Below are 25309 nucleotides of genomic sequence, written 5' to 3' on the forward strand. Positions count from 1 at the left end.
TGTAGCAGAATGATGTCTGTGCATCTAACTGCAGCCAGTGCTACAACCAAAATTACACAGAGCATATTACAAAGTTTATCTCAGTTCATGGCTGTGGAACTCTTCAGGTTTTGGGGTGCCTGAAATACAGTAACTAATAAACATATGCATTCATAGCAACAGCAGGCACCTATTTTAAGAAACATATTTCAGCTTAGTATTTATGTTTTCAGAATTATTTTCCCATTTGGACTCACCTAGGCACGGGCATGCTGAAGGGGAATGTTGCCTGGTGAAAATATACACTACACTGACTGTCCTTACCCCACAGGCTGCTGGTGGCAGTGGTGTGGAGATGAATCATCCTTTCATTATTATCCTTTTACTGTGCCTCATTGTGCAAAATAAACTTTCCCTGCTCTCAGCCAGGCGCAGAGGACAGATCTGCAAGGCAGGATGTGTGGCTGCACGGAGTGATAAGTCAGAAATCACACCTGGGAACACCTCACCTGCCTGTCCTTGGTTCCAGCACTGAGGCTGCAGCTCCGCAGGTGCTGCCAGGGGGGAAGCACAATTGTCCAGAGCACCCTGGTCCTCCTTCCTGCTCCCCCAGCCACACTACGTGTACACACCCAGGCTGGTCCAAACTCCTCCTCAAGCTAGAAGTGAACAAAAATAAAGTTTTCTACATAACTCAGACTCTGCATACAGCACTGGTCAGTGCAGCTCCTTGTACTGGGATTCACAGCACAATGCAGGGGAACGTCTGCTCAGGGATCCCTATTGTACATGTTTTGCATCTTCAAAAGCACTTTAACCTCAGTAGTAAAAGTAGGAGAGTCCATGAAGAATCAAGTCATGCAAAAGTTCAATAAACTCCTTTTGATATTTAAAGTGGAAAACGTGTTTATTAACATTCTTTCAAGCTTTCCTTAGTCAAGGCCATATAAAAAAATCTCCATGTTGAGTATATGGTTTTACTTTCTACATAGTTACAGAGGTATTATATAGAATTAACCTTTTTTGTGATACACTGGTAAGTACTGAGTTCTGTGAGACAGGTGTAAGCACTTGTTTTCAAATCAGGTATTTGAAAATAACAATTTTTTATATACAGAGTTTAGCAGACTAATGTAGCATAAAATGCTCTTAGTAAGAGATATATGAGCCAAGGATCAATATAATACTTACCTAAAATTCTTTTTCTATGTGGAACAAAATCTCTGTCTTGGGCATCCCTCAATTCCTGCATTTTCACTGGAAACCAGACAACAAAGTAGTAGCAAGGAGGGGTAATTAATGTGCTTATGGTGGACCTGACCTTGTGAATTGCTCAAAACTAAATGTATATTCTAAGTTTTCTTAACCTGGGAATTACTTAATGGAATTTCTTAAACTCAGCTACTGTGGCAAACTCCAAAGGATTATTTGGAATCACTGCTTTGAGATAGAAGTGGAATTTCTTCTGCTTTGATACACCAGCACACAGAATATCGATCTGTTCTACATCTTCCTTTCAGTAGTGGTGACAGTTCTTAGGAAAACTCTACATAAACATGCAAATACAGGTCTTGTTGGGCCTAAGGGGTAACACATACCTACATGTAATAAATATTGCTCTCAGAATGACCCAGTTGTAGCTACAACATGGAAATAAAAGTACTTCCAGAGAAATCCCATTTCAACAAAAGACATTTAGTCTGTGTGATATTTCCATTGATATAAACTATTAACATTATTCATTACCATTGTGAAGTCCAGTTTGACTGTTGGTTTTGAGAAGACAGAATGTGTGACTGAACACCTGCATCAAAAATAAATCTATCGGTAATGATTTAACCCGAGTACTACTACATGAACTGCTGCTCCTATCAAAGAAAACAAATGGATTACAGATTAAAAGAGATTCCCTACGCAAAGGTTTGTAAATAGCCTTAAGAACCCTTTTGTTCGTACACTATTGGTCATTAGTAGTCTCAGACAGTGTTTGCCACTCTGTACTCCCTGTCCTCACTGGGCTGCAGCTGAACCACCACACTTTCTTCGTTCATCCCGTTCTCTGCATCACTGCTATCAATATTGTCATTGTCATCCTCCTCGTACTCCGAGGACTCGGTCATGTTCTGATGGGAATGGGACTCTGACAGAGCCCCAAAGGACTGTGTGCTGACTGAGGCCAGTGGTCTGAGCAGAGGAGTGTTCTCAGACACCTCGTTCTCCTCTTGGCTGCTGTCCGTCTCCGAGTCAGAGTCCCCCTGGGAAGGGACCACTTTCTGCTTACACACAGGGCAGGTTTTTTTTGTTTTTGTCAGCCATGGGTCCACACACTTGCAGTGATATGCTGTCAGAAAACAAAATGCAAGGACATCATTATCCAAGTGAAAAGGACAGGGAAACCTGCTAAACTCTGCTTTTGTTCAGTAACACAGGAGAATTTCAGAATGTAACTCACACAGAGAATTTTACTTCCACGTTTGTTGGCACACAGCCTGTACAAAACACCTGATGGATTCAGAACTCAGCCACATGGGTATATGCAATGAATACTTGTGTTCTGTACCGAGTGAGTGAATGAGAGTAGTCCTGCAACAGGCCACATTTAATGAGATAAACTTTAAAGCTTCTTGAGGAATTCTAACCACTCTGAAGCAGGCATGCCCACCATCATCATCCTCACAATGCCTCTAACCTCCACACCAACAGGTACCAAAGCACCTTGTTATTAAGTAAAATTACTGCATGATTTTGTGGATTTTAAATTAGGTCTGCAGTCTGTACTGCAACTATACTGTGTTTAAAGAAAAACATACATAAGTGTCTTACTTATGGTATTAAAAACCCAACTCTGCTTAGTAACAGAGACTTCTACCTGGCAGAGAGCCTGTATTTACACAGGCCATCATGCCATGTTTAGTATGTGGTCAAGCATGTTTGGCAACATGTTCTCCACAAGAACTCATGGTGGTGGTTGGTGGTGTTCAAGTTTAGTTACCTCTGCAGTCCCCCACTGGGAGAGATGCTGTGGACCTGTTCTTTCTCTTCTGAGAACTCCTTGTCTGTCAAACTGGTTTGAAATTGGTTTTACAACTGAGGATCTACAAAGCTCCTGTCACTGGCTGTGTATGGAAGGCTGTAACATCAGCTGCCTCTTTGTTAACAATCTCTTATTGACATGGTGATTGCTGTCACAGTGCCTGCTCAGAGCAGGAGTTCCGTGAAAAAAAATGGGATAAAACTGTACCCAGCCAAAATGGCTGTAATATAGTTACGGCCTGAGAGGCAGAGAGAGGGTCCCAAGCTAGGAAGAGTGAATTGTACCTTTCTTGAGAGCTTTTATCAAAAATATGTTTAAATCTAGAGAGGCTCTTGGGCCCACGCCTCTTCCAAACTTCTAGATACAAGCACTTAAAATGCTTCCTTGTACTTTAAGGCAGTAAAAAGCAGTCTTGTCTTGTGGATAGATATATACATTACTGCTAAATTCACCTTTGCAGTGAGATGGATTTGAGAAAGACTGTCACAGGGAAAATATCTCACCAACTTCAAGTGCAGTCAGGCAGTGGGTCTGCGTGGATACAGGCTGCAGGACAGACTCATCCCTCCAGCCACATCTTCAGGTCGCAAAAAGCTCAATTAGGTTTTATGGTTTATTTCTCTTGGGGAAAGGAAAAGCCTATTTTTTTTTTCAGTGTAGAAAGTATTACATTAAATACAGATATTTAAGGGGCAGTGTCAAACCCAGATTTTCTTTCATGTATACATCCAAGGAATAATACGAAGTAGGAATGCTAGCCTTTTGCCTTTTAAAAGGAGAAAGCAAGCTTTCTCTTTTCCCACTTTGTACGCACAGTCCTACATATTAGCAAAAAGGAATTTTATAAATCACTCACTAAACATATTCGCTGTGGGTTTTAGACAGTGTTCTACAGAGCTATTTTAATCCAAATACAAACCTAAAATACAGCTGCTTACCATGAGAGCATGGAAGGATCCTGAGCTTGTCTCCATCCTCATACTCATCCAGGCAGATGGCACACACATCGTATTCATCTCCTACAGCACATAAGTGAGAATCAGTTTGACTTTAAAGGACTTGCAGCAGACCCTCATCCTGACACACAACTGAGCCAGTGTTCCCCACTCCCCAGGCAGGGCAGCTCCTGCCAACTGCAGAGCTACTCCTGGACTTCTCACCTCTTTGGGACCAGAGATCATCCACTTTAGGATAATTAAAAAAAAAAAAATTAAACTGTGTGCTATCTCTATAATATTCTTTCATGCTCACTGAAAGAAAGATAAAAGGATTTAAAATATAGGATTCACTTTACTATACAGGTATTAATTATTGAAACAACTTAAGGCAGAAAAATAGCAACAAATAAAACAGGGTAAAAAAAAGAATCATAATAAGGAATGACAGTCTGGTCATGGGAGGAAGTTTAGTGTTTTGTAATTTAAACTTGACAAATAGGATACACAGCACTGACAGTACTGACACAGTGTACACTGGTGTGGTATGTTATATGACCAAAGCAGAGACACTTCTTAGAGGTCAGTGCATTCCTGTTTCATTTTTTTGTCATGGGCTTTACAACATGGTTCTTCTATCAGTTCCGATGGCTCTTTCCCTTTCCCTGAAGACACTGGCCTCCAAAGCTGCTCCTGTCCTGTGGTGGCTTTAGTCCAGCCACTCACTCCATCTGAGGGATGGGGAAAAGGGTTGGAAAGGAAAAAGTCAGAAAACCCTTGAGAAAAAGACAGTTCCACGGGTAAGGCATAAGCTGGACACACAAGGAAAGGAAAATAAGGAATTCCTTCACTGCCTCCTACCAAAGTTTCAAGATCAAACAGCAGCAAGCAGAACAATGCAGTGTCCATGGTTTGGTTCCTAAATCCTTTACCTCAACACACATGGATTCAGACATCTCTCTCTGCCCAGGTAAAGACAGAAAGTCCTGAACCTTTTGGTGCCTTCCATACCCCTCTGCACCCAGGATTCTTTTCTGGGAAGTACACATGAGCTCCATGAAAGGGGAGGAGACTGCCCTTTCCAGAGGGACCCTTAACTTCATGAGTGATAAGACATATAAATAATGAGCAAACAGGACCAAATCTAGCAGGGTCAGAGGGAAGGTAGGTGATGCCTTTGCAAACTGGTTTCTAGAATTAAGAAATATGGCATATCTTCTCTCTGTGGACATTGGTAGAACAGCCAGGGAAGCTCTGTGTGTGAAAGTACTGCCCCTGGCCAGTAAGGGCAGTGAGGATTAGCAGAGGGAGCTGGTAAGTGGAAGCTGCTCCTGGTGCAGTTGGAAGCAGTTCAGTAGTTGGAGGAGTTACTGGTATTGTCTTGTTACAAAATTGCACCCACGGAATGTATCAGTTACACACCTAGGAGACACAAGCTCCGGCTACACACTGCCCTGACCATGATGTCTTCTTTAGATGCACAAACTACTGCACCAGAAAACCACCAGCTTGGCCCAGACTGCCTCTCCCCGTCACACGGCTGTAACCGCATGTGCCAGCAACCTTCCAGTGACTTGACTGACACATGTGGTGGAGGGACTGGATAGTAATGGGGCCAAGTGCTCCACTGCATGTTTGTCCATCCCATCACATGGGCAGTCATCTGCCCAACACATGGTGCTGGGTGTCTGCACCCTGCTTACACACTGTGCAATAAGGGAAGGCACCAGGAAGCCCGAAGAGCAGTGCTGGAAAGTGACAGCAATAAGACTCTCTCACAGACTGACTCCTTAGTCATGTAATTCTGAGGCACTGCAGACACACACAACTAACTGAAAAGGACATGAACTGACCTTATTGAAGCAACTTTTTCCTTGGAAACTTCTCTTCAAAGTACAACATAATTTACTTTGTATATTTATTCTAATTAGATTTCATAGACAATCAATAAGAAAAACAAAAAATTACTATTTAGTAGCTTAACATAATTTTAAAGAGTTTCAAATTCAAAGCAGTAGGTCACTAGAGAAAGGCTCTGTCAGCCCTGCAGAAGAAAACATTTTTTTTTTCTACGAGGCTGATTAACATTTCACAAATACCGTATCCTCTCAAACTGAATATCTGCTCTGCACAAAGTGAGAGTCTAGTCATTAATAATGCAGGCTGGCTTTATCAAGGGCAAAGTTCTGTCCTTGAACCCAGGCACATCCATCCCCTGGCCTGGTCTTTGAGCCTCAGCAAATACATTCCCTATTGACACATGCCAGGAAGTAATCAGTCATTTAATTTAACTGCTTTTTCCAATTTTTCTTCTTATACCTTGCAATAGCTTGTGTGAATGACTATCAGATGGTAAAATGGTAACACATTTAAAAACAAAATGGAGAAGAAAAGTAGCAGATTTTTTCCTACTTTTAAGGAGTAGACTAGAATAGAGAGGGCCTTAACGCAGCTTTTCTATTTCACTGAATAAAGTAACAGCTTAATTTCTGAACTTTGTCATTAAAACTTGCATCAATTTATTCACTACAGAGAATCACAATGGCAAGTATTTTGGCATTAAACTGGAATTGCTCTTGCTCTCACAGAAGTATTGTGATTAAATGAAAGGAGCACTCCTCCAGAAAGGCAGAGAAGTTATACCCAAAAGTTAGTTTTATTTCTATACTCTCGACAATGTCAGGCAACTTACATGCCATTAACCAGTTTTCAGACAAATAATTATAGAAACATACAACAGTTTGAGTTGGAAGGTCATCTATTCCACCCCTCTGCAATGAGCAGGACATCTTTCAGTAGATAGGTTGCTCAGAGCCCCACCCAACTGAATGTTTCAAGGATGGGGCAGCCATAACCTCTCTGGGCAACCTGTACCACGGCCTCATCACCCTCACTAATTTAGCCTTAGTAAAAAATTTCTTCCTAATATCTAGTCTGAATCCACCCTCTTTTAGCTTAAAACCACTGCCCCTTGACCTGTTGCAACAGGCCATGGTAAAAAGTCTATCTCCATCTTTCTTATCAGCCCCCTTTAGGCACCGGAAGGGGCTCTCAGGTCTCCCTGGAGTCTTCTCTTCTCCAGGTGAACACATCCAGCTCTCCCAGCCTGGCTCCAGAGCAGAGGGGCTCCAGCCCTCAGAGCAGCTCCGTGGCCTCCTCTGGATGCCCTGCAGCAGATCTGTCCTGTGCTGAGGATTCCAGAGCTGGATGCAGCACTGCAGGTTCCAAATAAAGGAAATATTGCATCACAGTGACTGACTGCTGTGGTCACTGGCAATGGGAGCCCCACAAGGAACTTCTGTGGTATTTCTGTACTGATTTTGCAGTATATTATGCAACGTTTTAATGCTCACCCATAGTCTACTCTGTTCCCATTAAGGAAATGTTAGAACTCTTCTATTTCAGAGAGAACAGGGTCAAGCCAAACTTTTCGTGTGCTTTCATTCCAAACCCTACTATCTATTTCAATGTACTCAAAATCACCTCTAAAGCTTAACAGCCCCCCAATTTACAGCGTTTTGGTGTTAAAAACAATAGGGTTCAATTAGTTATACAAAGAATGATCCACTTGCCTTTCTTAAACTTATGCACAGGAAGTTTCTTAAGCTGATCCTTCCTAAGCCGATTCCTTCTTGCTCTGTGTCTGTCCTGCACAAATTTTGTGATCTGGAAACATATATAAGACAAAATGAACAGTAAGTTAAAACAATAAAAGAAAAATAAAAGTTTTGATTTACGAAGCTTTGCAGTAAGTTGGTCAAAAGGGAACTGCAGCTCACACTGAATCACCTCTTCCCTTGCCTGGACTCAAGGAAGAAGCCAAACAGGCCTAAAGGATTTCTCCATGACCATGGCACTTGGAACTGAGAGTATACAAGCTTTTTTTGGAGAGGAAAGAGAGAAAAAGTTATCTCTGTACTACAAAAAATAACGGCTGTTGCTGCAATCCTCTACTAAGGTGCGTGAAAAGCAGGACACAAGGGAATCAACATCTCCTCTGTTTAGTATCCTTGGCAAACTTACTCAGTGTGTACTCAACTCCAGTGCCACGTCAAGAACTGGCTGTGAAGCTGGTAAGCACCACTGACACCCGACTGCCAGGCAGATGCTACCCCTTCACTGCAGCTCCCTGAGCCAGACCCTCCTGACACCCATCGTACTGTGTACGCATGAGCTTTAAGGGACATGTTTTGTCCAGAAAGATATTGTAAAAAACTGTATCAAAAACTTTGATCACTTAGGGATGATTTATGTTTTTTTTAGCATTCTGCTTTGTTTTCAGAGAGCTGCTACAACTGTGATTGTGCCAAATGTGTCCAGGATTGTCAGTGAAACACGTAACTTGCAGTGCAAAAAATACTAATGCAGAACAAAATATTTTAAGAAAGTGTTTATAGAACACTGATTGCATTGCTGATGCATTACTTGGTTTTTATTAAAAGGTAAAATAATAAATTGGGCAGAGATTCCAAAAAGTGGGATGTTAAGTATTCTGAAAAAATATAGAGCTATGCTATCTTACCTTTTCAAGGAGAGATGTCCCAACTGAGAGCCTCTACAGGCAGTGTATGTGCTGTGAGATATGTACTCTGTGCTTGCACTCATCACTACACCTGCAGTATAAACCAGTGAGCCCTGCACCACGGAACAGTGGGACTAATGATTATTAAGTCTGGTAAGGTGGGATGTGCTCTCAGTGTACAAGAGCACAAAGACAGGTCACTCTGTATGGGGTCAAAAAGCAAGGGCTTGTGCAGTGGAAGAGTGGCAATGAGAACACTTCCCTGTAAGTAGTCATAGCACAGGGAGAACATCTGAAAAGCTTTCGATGAAATTCTGCACCTCTTTATTTTACAGAGAAACTAAAGGATTACAGGCAAGCACAGTACAGGTATGTGCTGTACACACTGCTTTCACTGTTCCCCTTCTGCATCCCTTCCTTTAACCTAAGTATGTGACAGCTCCCTGACCATACGTTTGAAAGAAAAAATGTTATTAACAGAAGGAACTTACCATAAATATGACGATGAGAATAAGACAGATTCCTACTATTATTAGGAAGGGGATTAAGTAGTACTCCAAAGGAAGACTGAACTCTGGGATTAGCACAACATGGCCACTGTGGGGAGGAAGAATAAATACGATTCAAAAAAAAAAATTTAAACAAAAGGTTGTCACTAGACACACTATAGGAATCTTATCTGTGCACAAAAACATAGAAAATTCAGCCAATACCCACACAGTGTAAGGCCAATTAAATAAAAGGATAAAACAGTGTTTCTCAGGACATTTTTGGAGTTAAAACTACTTCCTGACCTCAATCATAAATCTAGAGCAACCAGAAAAACCACCTCACAGTTGCTTTGACAGGCGAATGAAAAAAACCACATGATATCAAAAGATACAGTGAGATCATTCTTATTTACTAAAGCATTGTGGGTCGCTCTCAGGCACAAGATTTTACCTGGAATACCTATAGCCTCTGTTATCACAACATCCTGTTTTAAATCCGTAAATGTTCAAAAGAGGCATCTCAAAAGACACCTAATGCAAGGAATAACACAGCTGCATGTTAGGTAACCTACCCCTTTTCATAAGTAAATTCTTCTTTAAGAGAATTGGCTGACGTCTCACCAATAAAGACAGAAGGAATGTCAATCTTCTTTAAAACTTCAACTGTATAGAAAAAAGCAGAAAAATAAAACTGTTATTACATGGACACTCTATGGGAAGTCTTGAGACATAAGACTTAGAATTATAAGACTATCACAACAGGAAAACATATTAGAATAGTGACATACAGACAAATGTACATGCATGCTACAGCTTTACGTCATACAAGTGCTATTATTTTTCCTAAACAATTTCTAAGGACTTTATTTCAGGTATAAAAATCAAAATTCCCAATGGAATATTTAAAGAGAGCATAAAACCAAAATATTTTGACAAGAAAGTAATCATCAGAGTAAGTTTAACCAGAACACCATTCTTTACTCAGAATATTGATACAAGTCACACAGTTCCACTGATTTCCCAGAATTTCTGACAACTTGTATGATTTTGTGATCTGGCTCTGTGAGTTTTAATTAATCTGTCTTCCCTCCTTTTTACTTCAGAGACATAAGTAAACATACTGGAAACAACTCTGGTTAGATGAGGTCAAAAAGAAGAAGGAAGAAAATGAACAAGTCCCACATTTTTATTTCAATCTCAAAAAACTGGATGAGCTGTCTTCTACTTCTCTGCTTACCAGTGAAGGCAATAATAAATGAAAAATTATTGAAAGATAAACCCCATATTCCAGAACACCTTCTCCTCAGTTTTACCTTATATTGATTTGCCCCTTACTGCTTCACACTTAAGGCTCAAAGTAACCTGAGTTTAGACCGTATCAAAGCCATCAGGTCTCCCAAGTGTCACCTCACACTACTAGATCTGTGTTTGTTGTGGACTTGTTCTACATTTTGATTTCTCAGTGAAACATGAAAATAAGATTCACACAGGTTGAGAATTCATTAAACCCACTATCACATAAGGGCCTGGGTTACTCAGCTCCCATTTAGTTTGTGGAGTTCATTCCTAGTTTACTCAACGGTGTTTCCACAGGGAAAGAATTTATTTTACTCTTATTTATGTTCTTGTTCCATACTGAGCAAGTTCAAAAATTGGACAAAATAAAGAAATGTCACAAAGAAAGTAATAGTAGCACTACAGGAAAAAACCACACACACCATAAAACAAACTCAACAGTTTGACTAGACTACAAGATCTTCTGAACATATTCACTCCACGAAGGTTAAAACCGGAACAGCTACCATGAGAATCAAATAGTAAATCATGCACTGGTCTCTAAACATCCTTTTTCCAACTGAAAAACTGAAAATAAGTACACGTGATACGTATTCCTATGAAACTAGAATCCATTTGTCCAGAGGAACAGGAAAATGTACCCAACAGTGCAACAACAAAATGGAACCACTAACGATCACGGTTTGACTCTATGATCTTGAGAGTCTTTCCCAACCTAAATGGTTCTGTGACTCTAAATACTAAAAAGCTGTATTTTAAAGTTTCATTTCCTTCCAAATGTATTTTTTCTACATTTCCTATATTTCTATTTAATTAACAGTACATCAGCTATTTTCCACATCAGGCATATAAATCTTAGATTTAACTCTTTAACCCAGAACACAAACTAAATTTGGAAGAAAACCAGAAGAAATGCTCAGAGAAGGTAAAAGTCAATGTCACTAATAATACACAAGTATACATACATGTTTTTATACAAATATCTCCCATTTTTAAATGCTAAAAGCAGGAGGATTTCTGTTTAGGGTGGGGTTTTTAAAATTTTTGATGCTGTTTTTTTTTTTTTGTTTGGTTTGGTTTTTGGGAGTGTTTTTCTTTTCTTTGGGTTTCGTTTGGTTTTATTTTATTTTTGTTTGTTTGTGCCAGTGGTTTTGTTGTTGGGGTTTTCAGGGGTCTTTGGTGGTGATGCTCTTGCCAGTGGGTGAAATGATTTTTCAAACAGGAGAGAAGAAGTGATACCTGTACTTACTGTCGTTGGATCCCATGCTTATGAGGTCGTCAGAATCAACATTGTGAACTATAGCTGCCTTGTATCCAGCTCTCTGGGCATTTAAAACCTGTAAACCACACAGAATACTTGTTGGAAAGCCTACTGCTTCCAAATACAGTAACCTGTCTGTGCCCTGAGACAAGGAACACTTTCAGGAAGTTATTAATATGTGTGCAACATCATTTATCATTTGCACTTACAAAATAAGTGTCTCCTTTCAAAGCAGAATCATAATTTCTCTTATACTCATGTAACTATGTTATTTCTCCAGAAAACCAATTTATTATTGTCTGCAGAAAGACGGTGTTTATATATACTAAAAATAAAGTTAATAACTTTCTATGGGTAGTTAAAAATAATATGTGATCACAATTGAAAATAAAGTCATTAATGTAATCTAGAAATTACCACTTGATAAATGTGGAATATCTCACCTGAAATCCCAGGTATCAGAAGCTTTCTTATGGAAAAGGGAAAAATTTAACTGGGTACAATGTTATTAACATCCTGTGTATTAGTTGCATTTCTGAACTAGACTCACATTTTTACCAATACAAGCAAAGCCCAAGATCCATGTAAATGGCATTTACTGCAGGGACTGTCACTAACGTAAACTTAGCTAAGTTACAACTATTCATCCTGGATACTCTATCCGCCACAGTATAAAAACCCCTCACAAGTTGCAAAAAGCACTTAGAGGACCTTGAGAAACATTTGGGTTTCATCCCAACAATACTGATTCTCTTCCCATATTGCTAATGACTATATTTCAAACAACAGGACAATGTTATTGGAAAATGTAGGATGCAGACACCTTGAGAAATCCCAATATTACAAAAAAAAAAAAAAATTCCATTAAAGATGTCAGCATAGATGCATGTTTGGGAGTTTGGTCAATATTACATCACCACAGAAAATATCCACAAAGAAATCAAGATACAGTTATGCACCTGCATTTCTAGTTTTCAGTGTAAAACAGGAGAGATGGGACTTTCAAATTAACTCCAGTTTTTGTTAAAATCTGCATTCTAAAGTCAGTCATGTAGTTGATGGGTAATTTAGCTCACATCTTGGCACATATGCAACTTCCTCGCAGAAACTGCAGGGTAAAATGCTGTACTACGTGTGCAATTATATAATGCAATACTGCAATAGTATTAACAACATACTAGAGGTGAATTCACTGGCCAGTGAGCGCACAGATACACACAGTCACTTTGGAAATGCTGACTGATCCACCTGCAGCCTTGCTCTTTGTATAATAGGAAGTGTGTGGGAATCCCCTTTTTCATCAATATTACATGAAATATAAAACATAACCAAAAAACCTCTTACATACAGACATAATGTGACTCAGTCCTTAAAGCACTGACCATGGAAATCCCTCAATGGCAATGCAGAAATCTTCCAAATTCTAATCTGTTCCTTTAAGCATGTCTCCAGAAGCAATGCTGTCCCATCAGTGTCTGGACACCAATTAGACTGGCAAAGAGGACATGAAAGCAGGCAAGTAGCCCTTTACCCTTCCTTTTCCCACTGAGCCATATGCACATGCAGTGGTAGGATTCACGGGACACAGTGTGTGCCATTCCTGAGTTTGGTGCAAAGCCAAATTACATGAGCAGTGAGACTGCCTCTGCAGCTGGAATCTACAGTCTGGGTAGAATTTACATGTTTAAATCACCATGTAACCACACAGAAGCAAATATGGTTGAATCTCCATTTAGCTCATAAAAGTCAACAACAATCTTGAATCCTGTTTTCCTTAAGACATCTTTAGCTATAGCATGCAAAGGGGTCATTTTCATGAAAACCATATATTCTATCCAAGCACAGATAATTCTAATTTTGCATTTTCAACATCATAGAATGTTAAAGGTTGGAAGGGACCTTAAAGATCAGCGCGCTGGAGCGGGTCTAGAGAACGGCAACAAAGCTGCTGGAGGGCCTGGAGTGCGTGTCCTGCGAGGAGCAGCTGAGGGAGCTGGCGTTGTTTAGTCTGGAGAAGAGGTGACTCACGGGTGACCCTGATGAGGCTCAGGGAGGACCATTCTCTACAACTGCCTGACAGGAAGTTGTAGGCAGGTGGGTGTCAGGCTCTGCTCCCAGGCAAACAGCAATAGGACAAGTGGATATAGTCTGAAGTTGCACCAGGGGAAATTTAGGTCAGACACGAGGAAGAATTTCTTCAGAGAAAGAGTGGTTAGATATTGGAAGGGCTGCCCAGGGAGGTGATAGAGTCACTGTCCCTGGAGGTGTTTACTGACACTGGACGTGGCACTCAATGCTGTGGTCTAGTTGACAAGGTGGTGTTCGATCGTAGGTGGGACTTGATGGTCTCTGCCTTATCTGCCTCGAAAATAAAATTCTCCCTCCCCTTCACATCAGTATCTACTCTACTGTTAGCTATAGATATTTCTCTAAAGTACCAGTAAATTCTTTAAAATAGAGAGGAAAAAATAAATAATAAAAAATAATTTTAAAAATCTTACCTTGACATCAAAGTTGCACTCCAGCCTTCGGATTAACACAATAAAAGCACCAGAGGAGTTGTCTCTCAGTGGAGGTGGGGCTATAGGCTCACATGCATTCTCCGGTTTGGAATTTATTAGAAATCCCTAGAAAACATGAACAGGAACACGAGCTTCTTTCCTATTTGTCTTAACAAAAGAGTTGGTAGACAAGAATAAAACCGCATTTTCATACAATAGCTAAGTAAATTCTTATTATCAGCTTAATCCTATATTGCAGCAAGATTTCTGCTACTTCCCCGACTGTTTAAGTCATCAGAATCTTTGTCTGTAAAGAATTAGAAAGTTAGAAAGAAAATAGTTTTTCTAATCACATCATACTCAGACTTTGCAGTATAATTTAACATAAAGAGGATGGCATATACTACATTAATATAGTGTTAACTATTACTGTATGACATATGGAGACTACTTAAGAAACCAGAAGTACAATGGCCTAAGAAGAACCAACACAAACTCAGCACTTGCCATTTAACCAGGGAACTCAAGGAAAGTTCTGTGTGTGACCCTAGCACAGACCTATCCCACGAAATAGCTGGTTTGTTCTGGTAAGCAAAGAGCATACAATGTGCTACAGCTGAAAGGTTCCAGAAGTAGGAAACTCTGGCAGTATCAACCTTGAAGCAATCTTTGGACTGTCTTTAGGTGGCTGAGTTAGCATTCCACCACTGACAATGTTGGAGTAGAAACTCTCCTAATCTCACACTTTATATCTGCTGAAAACTTCAACAACTTCTCTTATGGGAAACACGCTCCCCTAGACACAGGATACCTTGGCACAAGTCCCACTCCCCCATGCTGTGACTTGAGGGCTGACCACTCTCTCCAGCTCTCCTCCCCAGGGACAGAGCCACCCCAAGCCACCACCACCCTGCACTGCCTGCCTGAGCTCTGCAGGGAGCAGGCCGGCCCTTCTCCCTTTGTTAAAATCGGCTTGCTTCCTTGGTCAGCTCTCTATATCACCTGAGAAGGAGCCTCTCGATTAAATAGGTTAATGTTGGTTAATTTGTAATTGTGTTGGTATTATTTAGATTTTCCTCTTTCAAGTCTCTTCACAATAGATTGTAATTACCAAGAATCAGGAAAATCTTGCACACTAATAAATCTTAAACACAAACATTGAAAAAGTATACCACTTTCATCCTGTTGCAACCAATATCACAGCATTTTTTAAAGTAATTAAAATCTTAATGCAAAGGAAAAAGTTTTAGTTTAATATTCAGGATTAAACTTGTTATTACTTCTACACAGGTGATGACACCTACCTTAAATAAGACACAGAGCTGTCTAACAGTTAAAAAGGTTAAAATCAAAGCTCCTTATATCTATTTTTGATGTATTAAATTGGCTCACTACTTGGGTAAATCACTTAATCACCGTCTGTTATACAGCTCTAACACCATTCTGCCCATGGTAACACCCACTGGGCATGGAAATGAAGTCTGCCTGAGGGGAATTGCAGAGAATTTTTGAACTACAGGAATCATTATAGCACTTTATTCCCCTTTGCAATTAAAAGGGCAACACGCAACTAAAGAGTGATCCACCCTTGTACTTTCACACCAGCTTCATTTTTTGCATAGTGGTTACTCACAACACTGCAACATCAACAATGCTGCAGAGCCAGATTTCGGGCCCATACACCCTACAGACAGAAGGAACAGGCAACTCTTACCCTTTTTAGTTTACAGAGAAAATGTTCAGTAGATACAGTTCTCTTGATACATATTTGGGAGATGTGTATAATATAATATATATACATTATATATACATATATATTATTTATTTCACCTTCAAGCCTTCTGCTGGCAGTCTGTAGCCAAATCTAGCAGGCAGGTCATCAAAAGTCTGGGTTCCATTTTCAAGGTTGTACTAAGAGAAACAAACCAACAAAGAAATAAATAAAACAGGTTTGCACCAAGACAGAAATAGTAAGTAAGTGTAAACAGAAATAAACAACACTGCATTCCTGTAGATTAAAATATTTATCAGACATAGGACATCTTGTGACCATGTCAATGAAATCACAAAACTGCTTATTCCACTTGTCTTCCACTCACCCAGCAACATCATTCTTTTCTTATCTAGTTGTCAAAACACAAAAGTAATAAATATTTGGTTAAATTATTTGTATGGAAAATATTTCTTTCTACTGTCTAAAATTCAAATACCATCATATTTGCAGAATAGAAACTACAAACCAAGGAAAAAAAAATCTGAAGATCTGGAGGGTTTGGGTGTAGAGTTTTTATTGGACAGTGGTAGTGGGTGCTTTGCCCTGAATTCACTTGTGTACAGGGAAAAACAGCTTTTAACAAGCTGTAGGCAAAGAATATGACACCCCTTCCCAATTCCCTGCTATCCATTCAGGTTAATAGTTGAAAAGTATCTCTACAGTTTTGTTTTATAATGACCATTAGCTTTCACTCTAAAACAGAAGAACACTGGAAGGATATAAATCTGTAGAAGCTTTGTTTTGTCTTTCCTTGTTCACCTTCAGTAGCTCTATGCCATGCCTGACCAACAAAGAAGTCATACAGGAAAAGGTGCTAACTGAAAGTATGCTACATTTTTCTCATCTAAAGTAAAACAAGTATTTCCTGCAAAAGTTGTGAACTCTACAGTAACTGACTCGAATGTGCATCAGCTATAAGTTTTACTAAACGGTTTAGTGACTCAGAAATGTTTGTCTATTCTTTGTATCATCCCACTGTCACACAGAACAGCCAAGTAAGGCTCATGTTTACTTCAGAGGGACATTTTCTAACAGCCAGACTTAGACACAGAAACTCAAACTATAGTTCAGAGATAAACACTGCCACAATTTATCTGAACTCCTCCAAAGGAGCAACATTTTGAAGGAGTTTTCTTCCCACAGACTAACAAAATTGAGGCAAAAGAGGTGGGAATGGAGCCAAGTTTCAAGGAAGCTTCCTTGTCTGTATAATCAATGTACTCCACACAGTTTCTCCTCCCAACCTTCCACCACACAGAGCCCCAGTGCACCACTTTCTTCAAAACATCCTTCCTGAGCTTGTGCCACCGCCAGTTACTTGGCAAGTCCCAGTTAAAGCCAAGTGTCAGACACAAATCTATTTATTTTTACTCCTTTTTTATAAAATAAGCAATTCTGCCTCAAATACACATAACAGCACTTTACACATACATGATCCTTCATTTGAAGCTGCAACTATGTGAGAACACAGAAGCATAAAGACTTAAATTAGAAGGGAATAGAAGAATTTCTTTCCTTAGTGAACCCAAAACCACACCAGTTTTGCTAACAAATGGGTAATCATTAAACTGTGAAATCTCTCAAGATTGTAAATGATCTGTATGCCAGCAATGCCATGTGATACAGCTAACATTCCCTTTTCTGAGCATTCCATTGGTTCCTTTGTGCAGTAGTTGTAGAGTCTACTTCATGTCTTCATTTCTTACTTCAAGATATTCTCAGAATAGATCTGCAACTTCCAAATATCCAAGAATAAAAGACACTTCATTTTTATACAGAATCATTTTAGAATACTGCACACAAAAGCTAAAATAGAAAAAATTAAACTAAACTTCCAAAATGCCCTATTTTAATTTTTGAGGTGTGGGTGGGGTTGTTTGTTTTGTTTAAATAACCTTTATAAGAAAGGAAGAAGCAAGAACAAAAGTCAAGTTTCTTATGAAAAGAGGAAGCACGGGCTTGGTGACAGAGGAAAGGAGAAATCATGTTTACAGTAGAACAACATTTCAAATTTCACAATAAAATGGTCATGTCAGTGCTGTAATTAAGCAATTATCTGTCTGTATTGTTTCCTTACTTTTTTCCTACAAAAAGTATTGATAAATAGTAACAACCTGAAGATCCAAATAACATACTTCAGTGTTCATCAACTCCATGTTACCAAAAACTTTTCAGAATTTTTATTTCAAAATTTGGCTTCAAGGGCTTGTCACTGTTCTTCCAAGTTAATCTGGTATTAAAAACTCCTCTGCATATCACTAGAACAAGCAGAGAACACAGAGCCTACAGTATTCAGGTTTAATTATTTCAATAGCTTAAGCTCTATCCTACAAAGACATTTATAACATCCTTCTTAAAACTTCACAACATACCACATTGGTAACAAACAGCAAAACAAAAACTCTTCCCATTGACCTATTTCATTATACTGTTTCTTAGCCTGATGATCTGAAATTCTACACACCCAAAAATTTTTTCTTAACGATAGCACATATTTTCAGCTATTTAAAAAAATAGCTACATCTAGGTGTAGTACTCACAAAAAACCTTTCTGACAAGGCCTCCAGCACACACATAAATTATACTAGCCATAGAAGATTACTTTATTTATTTATATCCAGTAACCCTACAAAATGGCATCCATCACCAAAACTGCTGTCTAACCCAAATCATAGAATTCTTTTAATAGGATTACAACATGCTACAGGACATCTGGTCAGAGTGGAACTTTGCAAATGTCTAAGGGAATTAAGTGCTTTCACTGTCATGGTACCTGAGCACATATCATCTGCAAAGTCATTTGAAAATGTACAATTCATTTTTTTTATTGAAATAAACTACTAAGGCAATTCCATTTCAAGCAACATGCTGTAACATTTATTGTATTAACTGATAAAGTAATAGAATAGTTGAAAAGAAGATTTGATTTTATAGATATTTCACCTATGTAGAAAATATACTTACTGCTAAAATATCTGCCTCCACAGGTAAAAGATTCAGGAAAGCAAATAACTGCACAGTCACAATAGTGTATATCTGAGTGGCAGACAACATCAGCATTCCTATTGACAACAGCATATTTCATTCAATACCTGCAAGGAAAAAAAACAAGAGTCAAGGCATATAGTAAATACTTTGCTCTGTCATTTTACAGGGCTCTCTTGGTAAGTAAACACTTTGCCAGAGAAGTATGCAAAATGTTATTTGACATATACTTTTGAGAAACAAGTCATCCTAAAGCTATAGGATTATTTTAGAATAGAAGTGTCTTCTGGCAAGACATCTAACCTCCGTGGGAGGGACTGCATGCAAAAACTACAAAATCGTGAAAGCAGCACTTCAAAAAGCTTTAGGCACCATACAGCTATGCAAGGGATGAACATTCACATTGTATTAATCATCCTTAGAGACTCTTCATTTTAAACTTCCCTTCTTCCAGCATAAATCCAAATCAGCAAAATTCCTCATATACCTGGAGTAAGCACACTAAAAGCATTTACTCTAAATATACACTTCTTTTGCAAGTGTGAGACCAACATGTAACAAACAAAAATCAACTGTATCGACTTCAGAGAAACTCAGAGCTGCGTCAATGTGACACGTGCGCTGGGCAGCAGTTCTGGTCCCCTGGAAAGAGTATGCATTTTTGAGACCTTTAAAAACAAGGACGTGAGTACTATGTAAAGTTTGCTTAGATGCACTTCCCCAGCCCCTGACTTTAAAAGGAAGTCAATTCTGCTTTGCTAATAAGGGCCTGCAAACTTATGCTCTCACAATCCACAAACATATGGACAACAGGGTACAAATCTGCAACTCAAATCCACTAAATATTATGTTTAATGTAGTAAGAAATAGTGCTTCCGCTAAGCTTTCATTTCAAATGCTCAATACCACATGCCCGCAAGCATTTCCTCCAATATGGGGGTTTCAGTTCTTACACAAACACGAGGTTGTCCCATAGTCCACACTCATGGGGAGGTAACAATTCCAATAGCAAAACTGTAAAGTCAAGCATCCAAAAACAGTTGCAGTAATGGATGAGGGGGTGAGATTCAGCCTCAATCTATGCTATCAAGAAATGCAATCTGAACCACAGGAATGGTTAGCTGACAGAGACTTCCAGAGAGGAAGGATGTGGAGTTGGGAAAGAATCCTGTCCAGATGCTCCTCAAACTTGTCCCCCATTTCCCATGAGCTACATGTAGAGGCATCTGTCCTGTTAGATATTCCCAAAATACAGGACAGATTAATGCCATGCCCCTCTTCCCCTAAAAAAATTAAAGTAGTGTTTGTTTTTTCCTACAACTTTACCCTTTCACTGTCTTTTCCCCAGATGTCGTATTCTAACAAAGCAGAACTCCCATCAATGCAGTTTCACCAAAGTGCCAGTATAAGATGTTCTGGATCATTTATTAACAGCCCTTCCATCTAGGGAATTCGAGAGACAACTACTAGTGTTCTTCCCTGTGTCTGCTGCTACAAGTGCCCATCCTACAGAGTTCAGTGGGACAACTACAGCAACACAAGCTCACGGGAGAAAAGACTCAGTGGGATTCTGCACTGTGATCCACCAGGATGAACAACTGCCTCTGTCTGCTGGACACGGTCTTAAAAGAGAATATCAAAGAATTCTTTCACACAGAAACTTTATTCCAAACAAAACTACTAACTGAGGTAATATATTTCAGTGCTTAAAAAACTACTTCTTTGGTTCTCTTTGACAAGGGCCATCTAAACAACAAAACCTCTTTACACTATGGAATAGAAATGGAGAATTACCCTATCTCAGCCTCCCCCAATAGTCTTTTCCTTACTACCTTGGGACAGAGTAAGAGATCATCATCAATTCCCAGAAAATCCCTGGCATTCGGAACAGCCCCATGAGAATGGTGGCAGTCACTGCAAGGGAGCAGAAGTCAGGAGGAACCTGTCCAAGGTCTCTCTTCTAAAGGTCACAACCCACCACAGAACAGGGTGTCTGCTCTGCACCAAGTCATGACTGACCATCCCTGTGCTGCTGCTACAGGCACAATCCAGTCTGGAGACACACGGTTATCAGCTGTCTACAGAGGAACTTCAGATTCCTCTCAGGCTTAGCTACAGGAAGATGAGGGGCAGGCAGCCTCTCAGGAACACAGAAAGCACAGAACATCTTATTCCCCTTACAAAAATTCACACCTAAATGTGACCAAGCTAGAAAATCCAACATTCAGAATTCAAATACATGTGATCCAGTACACCTTGAACCCCCGAGTACCAAACAAGCACCAACAAAGTGCAACATTCAGCAGGAAATCTAACCACTGCCACTGCTGGATGTAAAAGAATTGCTCAGTTCACAGACAGATCAAGTCTGAGATTCTTCCAGTCTCAAAGAGATTACTGGAAATAACATAAAATAGTCGCAACAAAAACCAAACACAAATACATGGGATCCAATATTGCTATAAGAAGTAAAATAATTCAGAGACAAGTTTTAGAAGTGAATAGTATATGCTTAATAATATAATAATCAGAACATCTGGATCTCCTCTAACTTCTTTAATTGGAGGAATTAAAAGTACTTCATAAATAATTAAACTCAATTAGGCCATCCAAATTGTTTGTATGATTGGTGAAAACCTCCCAGTTGTAGCTTCTGTAGAAATGGTTCCATGTGGATTTGTTTTCATTTGACTGTAGATATTCCATTCTGAAAATTTTCTGTTGACTCATCAGAGAAATCACAGTCAACACTACTGCTTTCTTTTTCAGAATCAAGAAACACCTAAGAATTCCTGTCTTCCTGTCCTGTTCTTTGTGGGCTTTTCAAGCAAAAAGCATCATCCCATGATGTGAGATTCTCAGTGTTAATTTAAACAAATATCAGAGTCAGATTTGATTTAAACTAACATGAAGAGAATTAGAATTCATTATTATTATTTGGAGGAAATAGCTGATATTTTCAAGAGAGTTCTCATAATTCTGACTTGGTCATTTAGACATATGATGCTTTGTGAAACTTTCAACTGGCTCACGGGAACTGAAGTTACAGTCATAGGAACTGGTAATGAGTTACGAAATTAATGAATTTTTATTGCTAAATTAAGACTTACCAGCTTTTCTCATCAGCCTGCCCTAAAAAAAGAGGACACTGGTGAAACTGGAAGGACAAAAGAACCATTGTTTGAAAAACACAGCCATCTTTACTATGACAGAAGCAACAATACACTTGAAGCTATCACAGCACCTTAACCAACACAATAAAGTCAGCACATACCTTACAACAGAGAGAAAAGCACTAAAAGAGCATTGAGCAAGGTTAGAAAATATCAGAATTAAACTGGTCCTTGCCAACAACATGCACGTACAGTGAAGTCTTCCCTGTCATACATACAAGTTCCTCCAGGCCCAGGAACTGCTGCCTCAAGCACAAGTGAAAAAGCCTTACAATTCCTGAAATTCCGTAGCACTTTGGAAAGCATCCCCCTCTCAGCTGAGGGAAGCAGCTCAGAGCACAAAGAAATACAGGTGTGTGGAATCAAGGGCTACACTATAAACCACACAGAAAAAAATGGAACCTGGCTCTGCAGTAACCTTTAGCACTTTACACCTGATTTTCCAGTGTGTACAGACAAAGTTGTCCATAAATAACTTTGGGCATTTCTTCCCACTCTGCATCCTAGAACTCACAAACTAAACTGAGCCTGAGGTGCTGCATCCCTCTGTCGGGGACTGAACAGGGCAGAAACATGGACAGGAAATTGTGGGGCGTGTTGGACCACAGCTACGAGCAGCAAGACACCCCTGAAGTAAACACACTAAGCACATTTATGACAGGTGTCACAAAGAAATTATATGGCTCAAGACACGGACAAGAACATTAGGGCTTTTGGCAAATATCCACAAACCTGACCGCACAAAGTACACACAGATATCAAGTTTTCACACATTTGTATCTCAATCAACTCAAAATGTGTTTCAGAGCAGAAGACAACACAAAGCAATCCCATGTCCATATGGTTATGTATGTGCTTCAACCCTCTCAATAAAACAGCTCTTTCCCTTCTACTTGTGAAAAACCCTCAAACCTGTACATGTGTATTAAACGATTTTAAATTCTATTTAAAGCGTAACAGGATTATGATGCTTACAGGAATAAAAAAAATCGTAATAACATACACAAACTTTGTCCTGACACCCACCCAGTGACAACATTCCAAGTAGTTCGGTAGCCTGGGCTGCACCATCCAAAACTCCACAAGCTACACAGCTAATACCAGTAACTGTCATTCACATCCCTCGAGCCCCCCATATCTCTGACTTTTTGCATTTTCATGCCATCACATCACTACTGACCCAAATCTCCACCTCACACCTCTCACAAAACTGAACGCTGATGCACACAAAGGAAAATCAGAGTCAGACCCGCTGAGATGAAGGAACATTTCCTCTCAATTCACTTTAACCTTATCGCTAGGAATCTGGCTGTCAGCCAGACGGAGTCCACAATACTCGTTATCCTGCAATAACAACCCGCACCTCGGAGCGCAGCCAGCCTCAGGAATCACACACCGGGCTGAGACGCGAAATACCCAAGCAAGGCTCGAGCTTTCCCCGGGCCAGGGACGACGCTCGGGAAGCGCCCCAGCAGCTCCCGCTCCGCTCCCTCGCACGGGGCCGGGCAGCGTCGATGCCACGGCCGCTCCATCCGAGCCCAGCCCTGGCTCCGCCTGAGCCGCGCTCAGGACCGCGCCCCGCCTCGCCACTCCAAGGGTGGAAGCAAATAAGCGCTGCGCAACGAAGCGCCGGGCCTGGGAGTGCTCAGCGGCCGCACAGCACGGGCACCTGGCGGCGGGGAGAGCCCGAGGAGCGCTGCGGCCGCGCCCCAGGGCAAATCTGCGTCCCAGGGACCCCGCCCGGCCCGGCACTCACCGCGGCCCGGCCCCGCACTCACCCGCGGCCCGGCCCCGCACTCACCCGCGGCCCGGCCCGGCACTCACCGCGGCCCGGCCCCGCACTCACCCGCGGCCCGGCCCCGCGCTCACCTAGGGCCCTACCCTGCCCCGCACTCACCCGCGGCCCTGCCCTGCCCCGCACTCACCCAGGGCCCGGCCCCGCACTCCCCCGCGGCCCTGCCCTGGCCCGCACTCACCCGCGGCCCTGCCCTGGCCCGCACTCACCCGGGGCCCTGCCCTGGCCCGCACTCACCCGGGGCCCTGCCCTGGCCCGCACTCACCCGCGGCCCTGCCCTGCCCCGCACTCACCCGCGGCCCTGCCCTGCCCTGCACTCACCCGGGGCCCTGCCCTGGCCACTCCCCTGCGGCCCTGCCCTGGCCCGCACTCACCCGCGGCCCTGCCCTGGCCCGCACTCCCCTATGGCCCTGCCCTGGCCCGCACTCACCCGCGGCCCTGCCCTGCCCCGCACTCACCCGGGCCCGGCCCGCACTCCCCTATGGCCCTGCCCTGGCCCGCACTCCCCTATGGCCCTGCCCTGCCCCGCACTCACCCGGGGCCCGGCCCCGCGGCCCGGCCTAGGCCCACGCCATGGCGCCTTCCGTGCGCTCAGCGCCCACGCCGGAAGTTCCGCCTGACGCCGCGCGGCGGCAGCCACAGCTCCGAGACACCTCATTGGCCTACCGGGCTGTCACTCATCCGGAAAGGGGCGTGGCGTAGTTCCCCATTGGACCCGCCCGCGGGGGGAGGGCGGTGCCTCTCCCGCCCCACCGCCAGGGGGCGCGCGGCGCCGGGCGGGGCCACAGCGCCGCCTCGCGGCGGCCCGGCCTGGGGGGCCGTTCCCCCACACAACTCCCGCAGCCGCTCTGCGGGACGGCGCGGGGCTGGAATTCCACCGGGGGCGCGAGGGCAGTTCCCGCGGCTGGGGCAGGTCTTGTCCTGAACAGCAACGCCAAACGCGGACAAGAGAGGAGGCGGAATTAACCTGAGCGTTAGGACCCCCACCGGCCTCTCGGGGCCTTGTACCTATTTCCCAGCCATAACATTGCAAACACTTCCTGTAGATATATCCATGACAATTTATAAGCCTATAAATGGAAAAAATTATGCTGGAGCATGTCTATTGGCAAGCACAGCATTTCACCGGGGAGTGCGGGACGGCCGCACAGCGCCCGCGGCTCTCGGCCGTGCGGAGAAGCATTGTCTGAGGAAAAGCCAGCGTCTCCAGCTGGGAACAAAAGGCAGTAATGCGTTTCTCCAGTTGCTGTTGTGTTGTAAAACGGACCCTTCAAAAGTTGACCAGCCTTTCTGTTTAACAAAATTAACTATTTCTTAAAGGAAAGAAGAGTTATGAGAAGATGTTATGCATCATGTCAGTAACTTACCACCCTGGGTTTTTTTGTGGGTTTTTTTCTTTATTTAACATGGTAGGAACACGCATTTTGCTGTGGTTTCAGCAACCTGGTGCAGCAGCACCAGCATTTGGATGACACAAATGTAAATGGCTGTAAATGGAAATGGGCTTGAACTGCGGATCTACAGATAGCAGAATTATAATTTGATTCTTTCGCAGCAACACGT

The 25309-nt window shown here is 41.8% G+C and overlaps 1 protein-coding gene across 1 annotated transcript; it reads right to left on the minus strand.

Moving 5' to 3' along the window:
* Positions 1–859: 859 nt before the first annotated feature.
* On the minus strand, positions 860–24400 carry RNF13 (ring finger protein 13). Its single transcript, XM_050307837.1, has 10 exons — positions 24282–24400; positions 18758–18885; positions 15850–15930; positions 14020–14145; positions 11507–11594; positions 9534–9624; positions 8962–9067; positions 7521–7614; positions 3952–4032; positions 860–2320 (listed from the first exon to the last, which is right to left on the minus strand). The coding sequence occupies exons 2-10, from the start codon at positions 18869–18871 to the stop codon at positions 1956–1958; spliced, it is 1146 nt and encodes a 381-aa protein (XP_050163794.1). The 5' UTR covers positions 18872–18885; positions 24282–24400; the 3' UTR covers positions 860–1955.
* Between the last annotated feature and the right edge of the window lie 909 nt (positions 24401–25309).

This window comes from Myiozetetes cayanensis, unplaced genomic scaffold (genome assembly GCF_022539395.1).
Source record: "Myiozetetes cayanensis isolate MyiCay16 unplaced genomic scaffold, myiCay2020 scf13, whole genome shotgun sequence".
NCBI lineage: Eukaryota > Metazoa > Chordata > Aves > Passeriformes > Tyrannidae > Myiozetetes > Myiozetetes cayanensis.

Excerpts from the sequence above, each read along its gene's own strand:
- RNF13 (XM_050307837.1), bottom strand. The coding sequence starts at position 18,871 with ATGCTGTTGTCAATAGGAATGCTGATGTTGTCTGCCACTCAGATATAC. Across the intron at positions 14,146-15,849 it reads TGCCAGCAGAAGGCTTGAAG|GGATTTCTAATAAATTCCAA; the intron begins GTGAAATAAATA and ends CATGTTTTCTAG. Across the intron at positions 9,068-9,533 it reads GAATTTACTTATGAAAAGGG|TGGCCATGTTGTGCTAATCC; the intron begins GTAGGTTACCTA and ends TCCTCCCCACAG.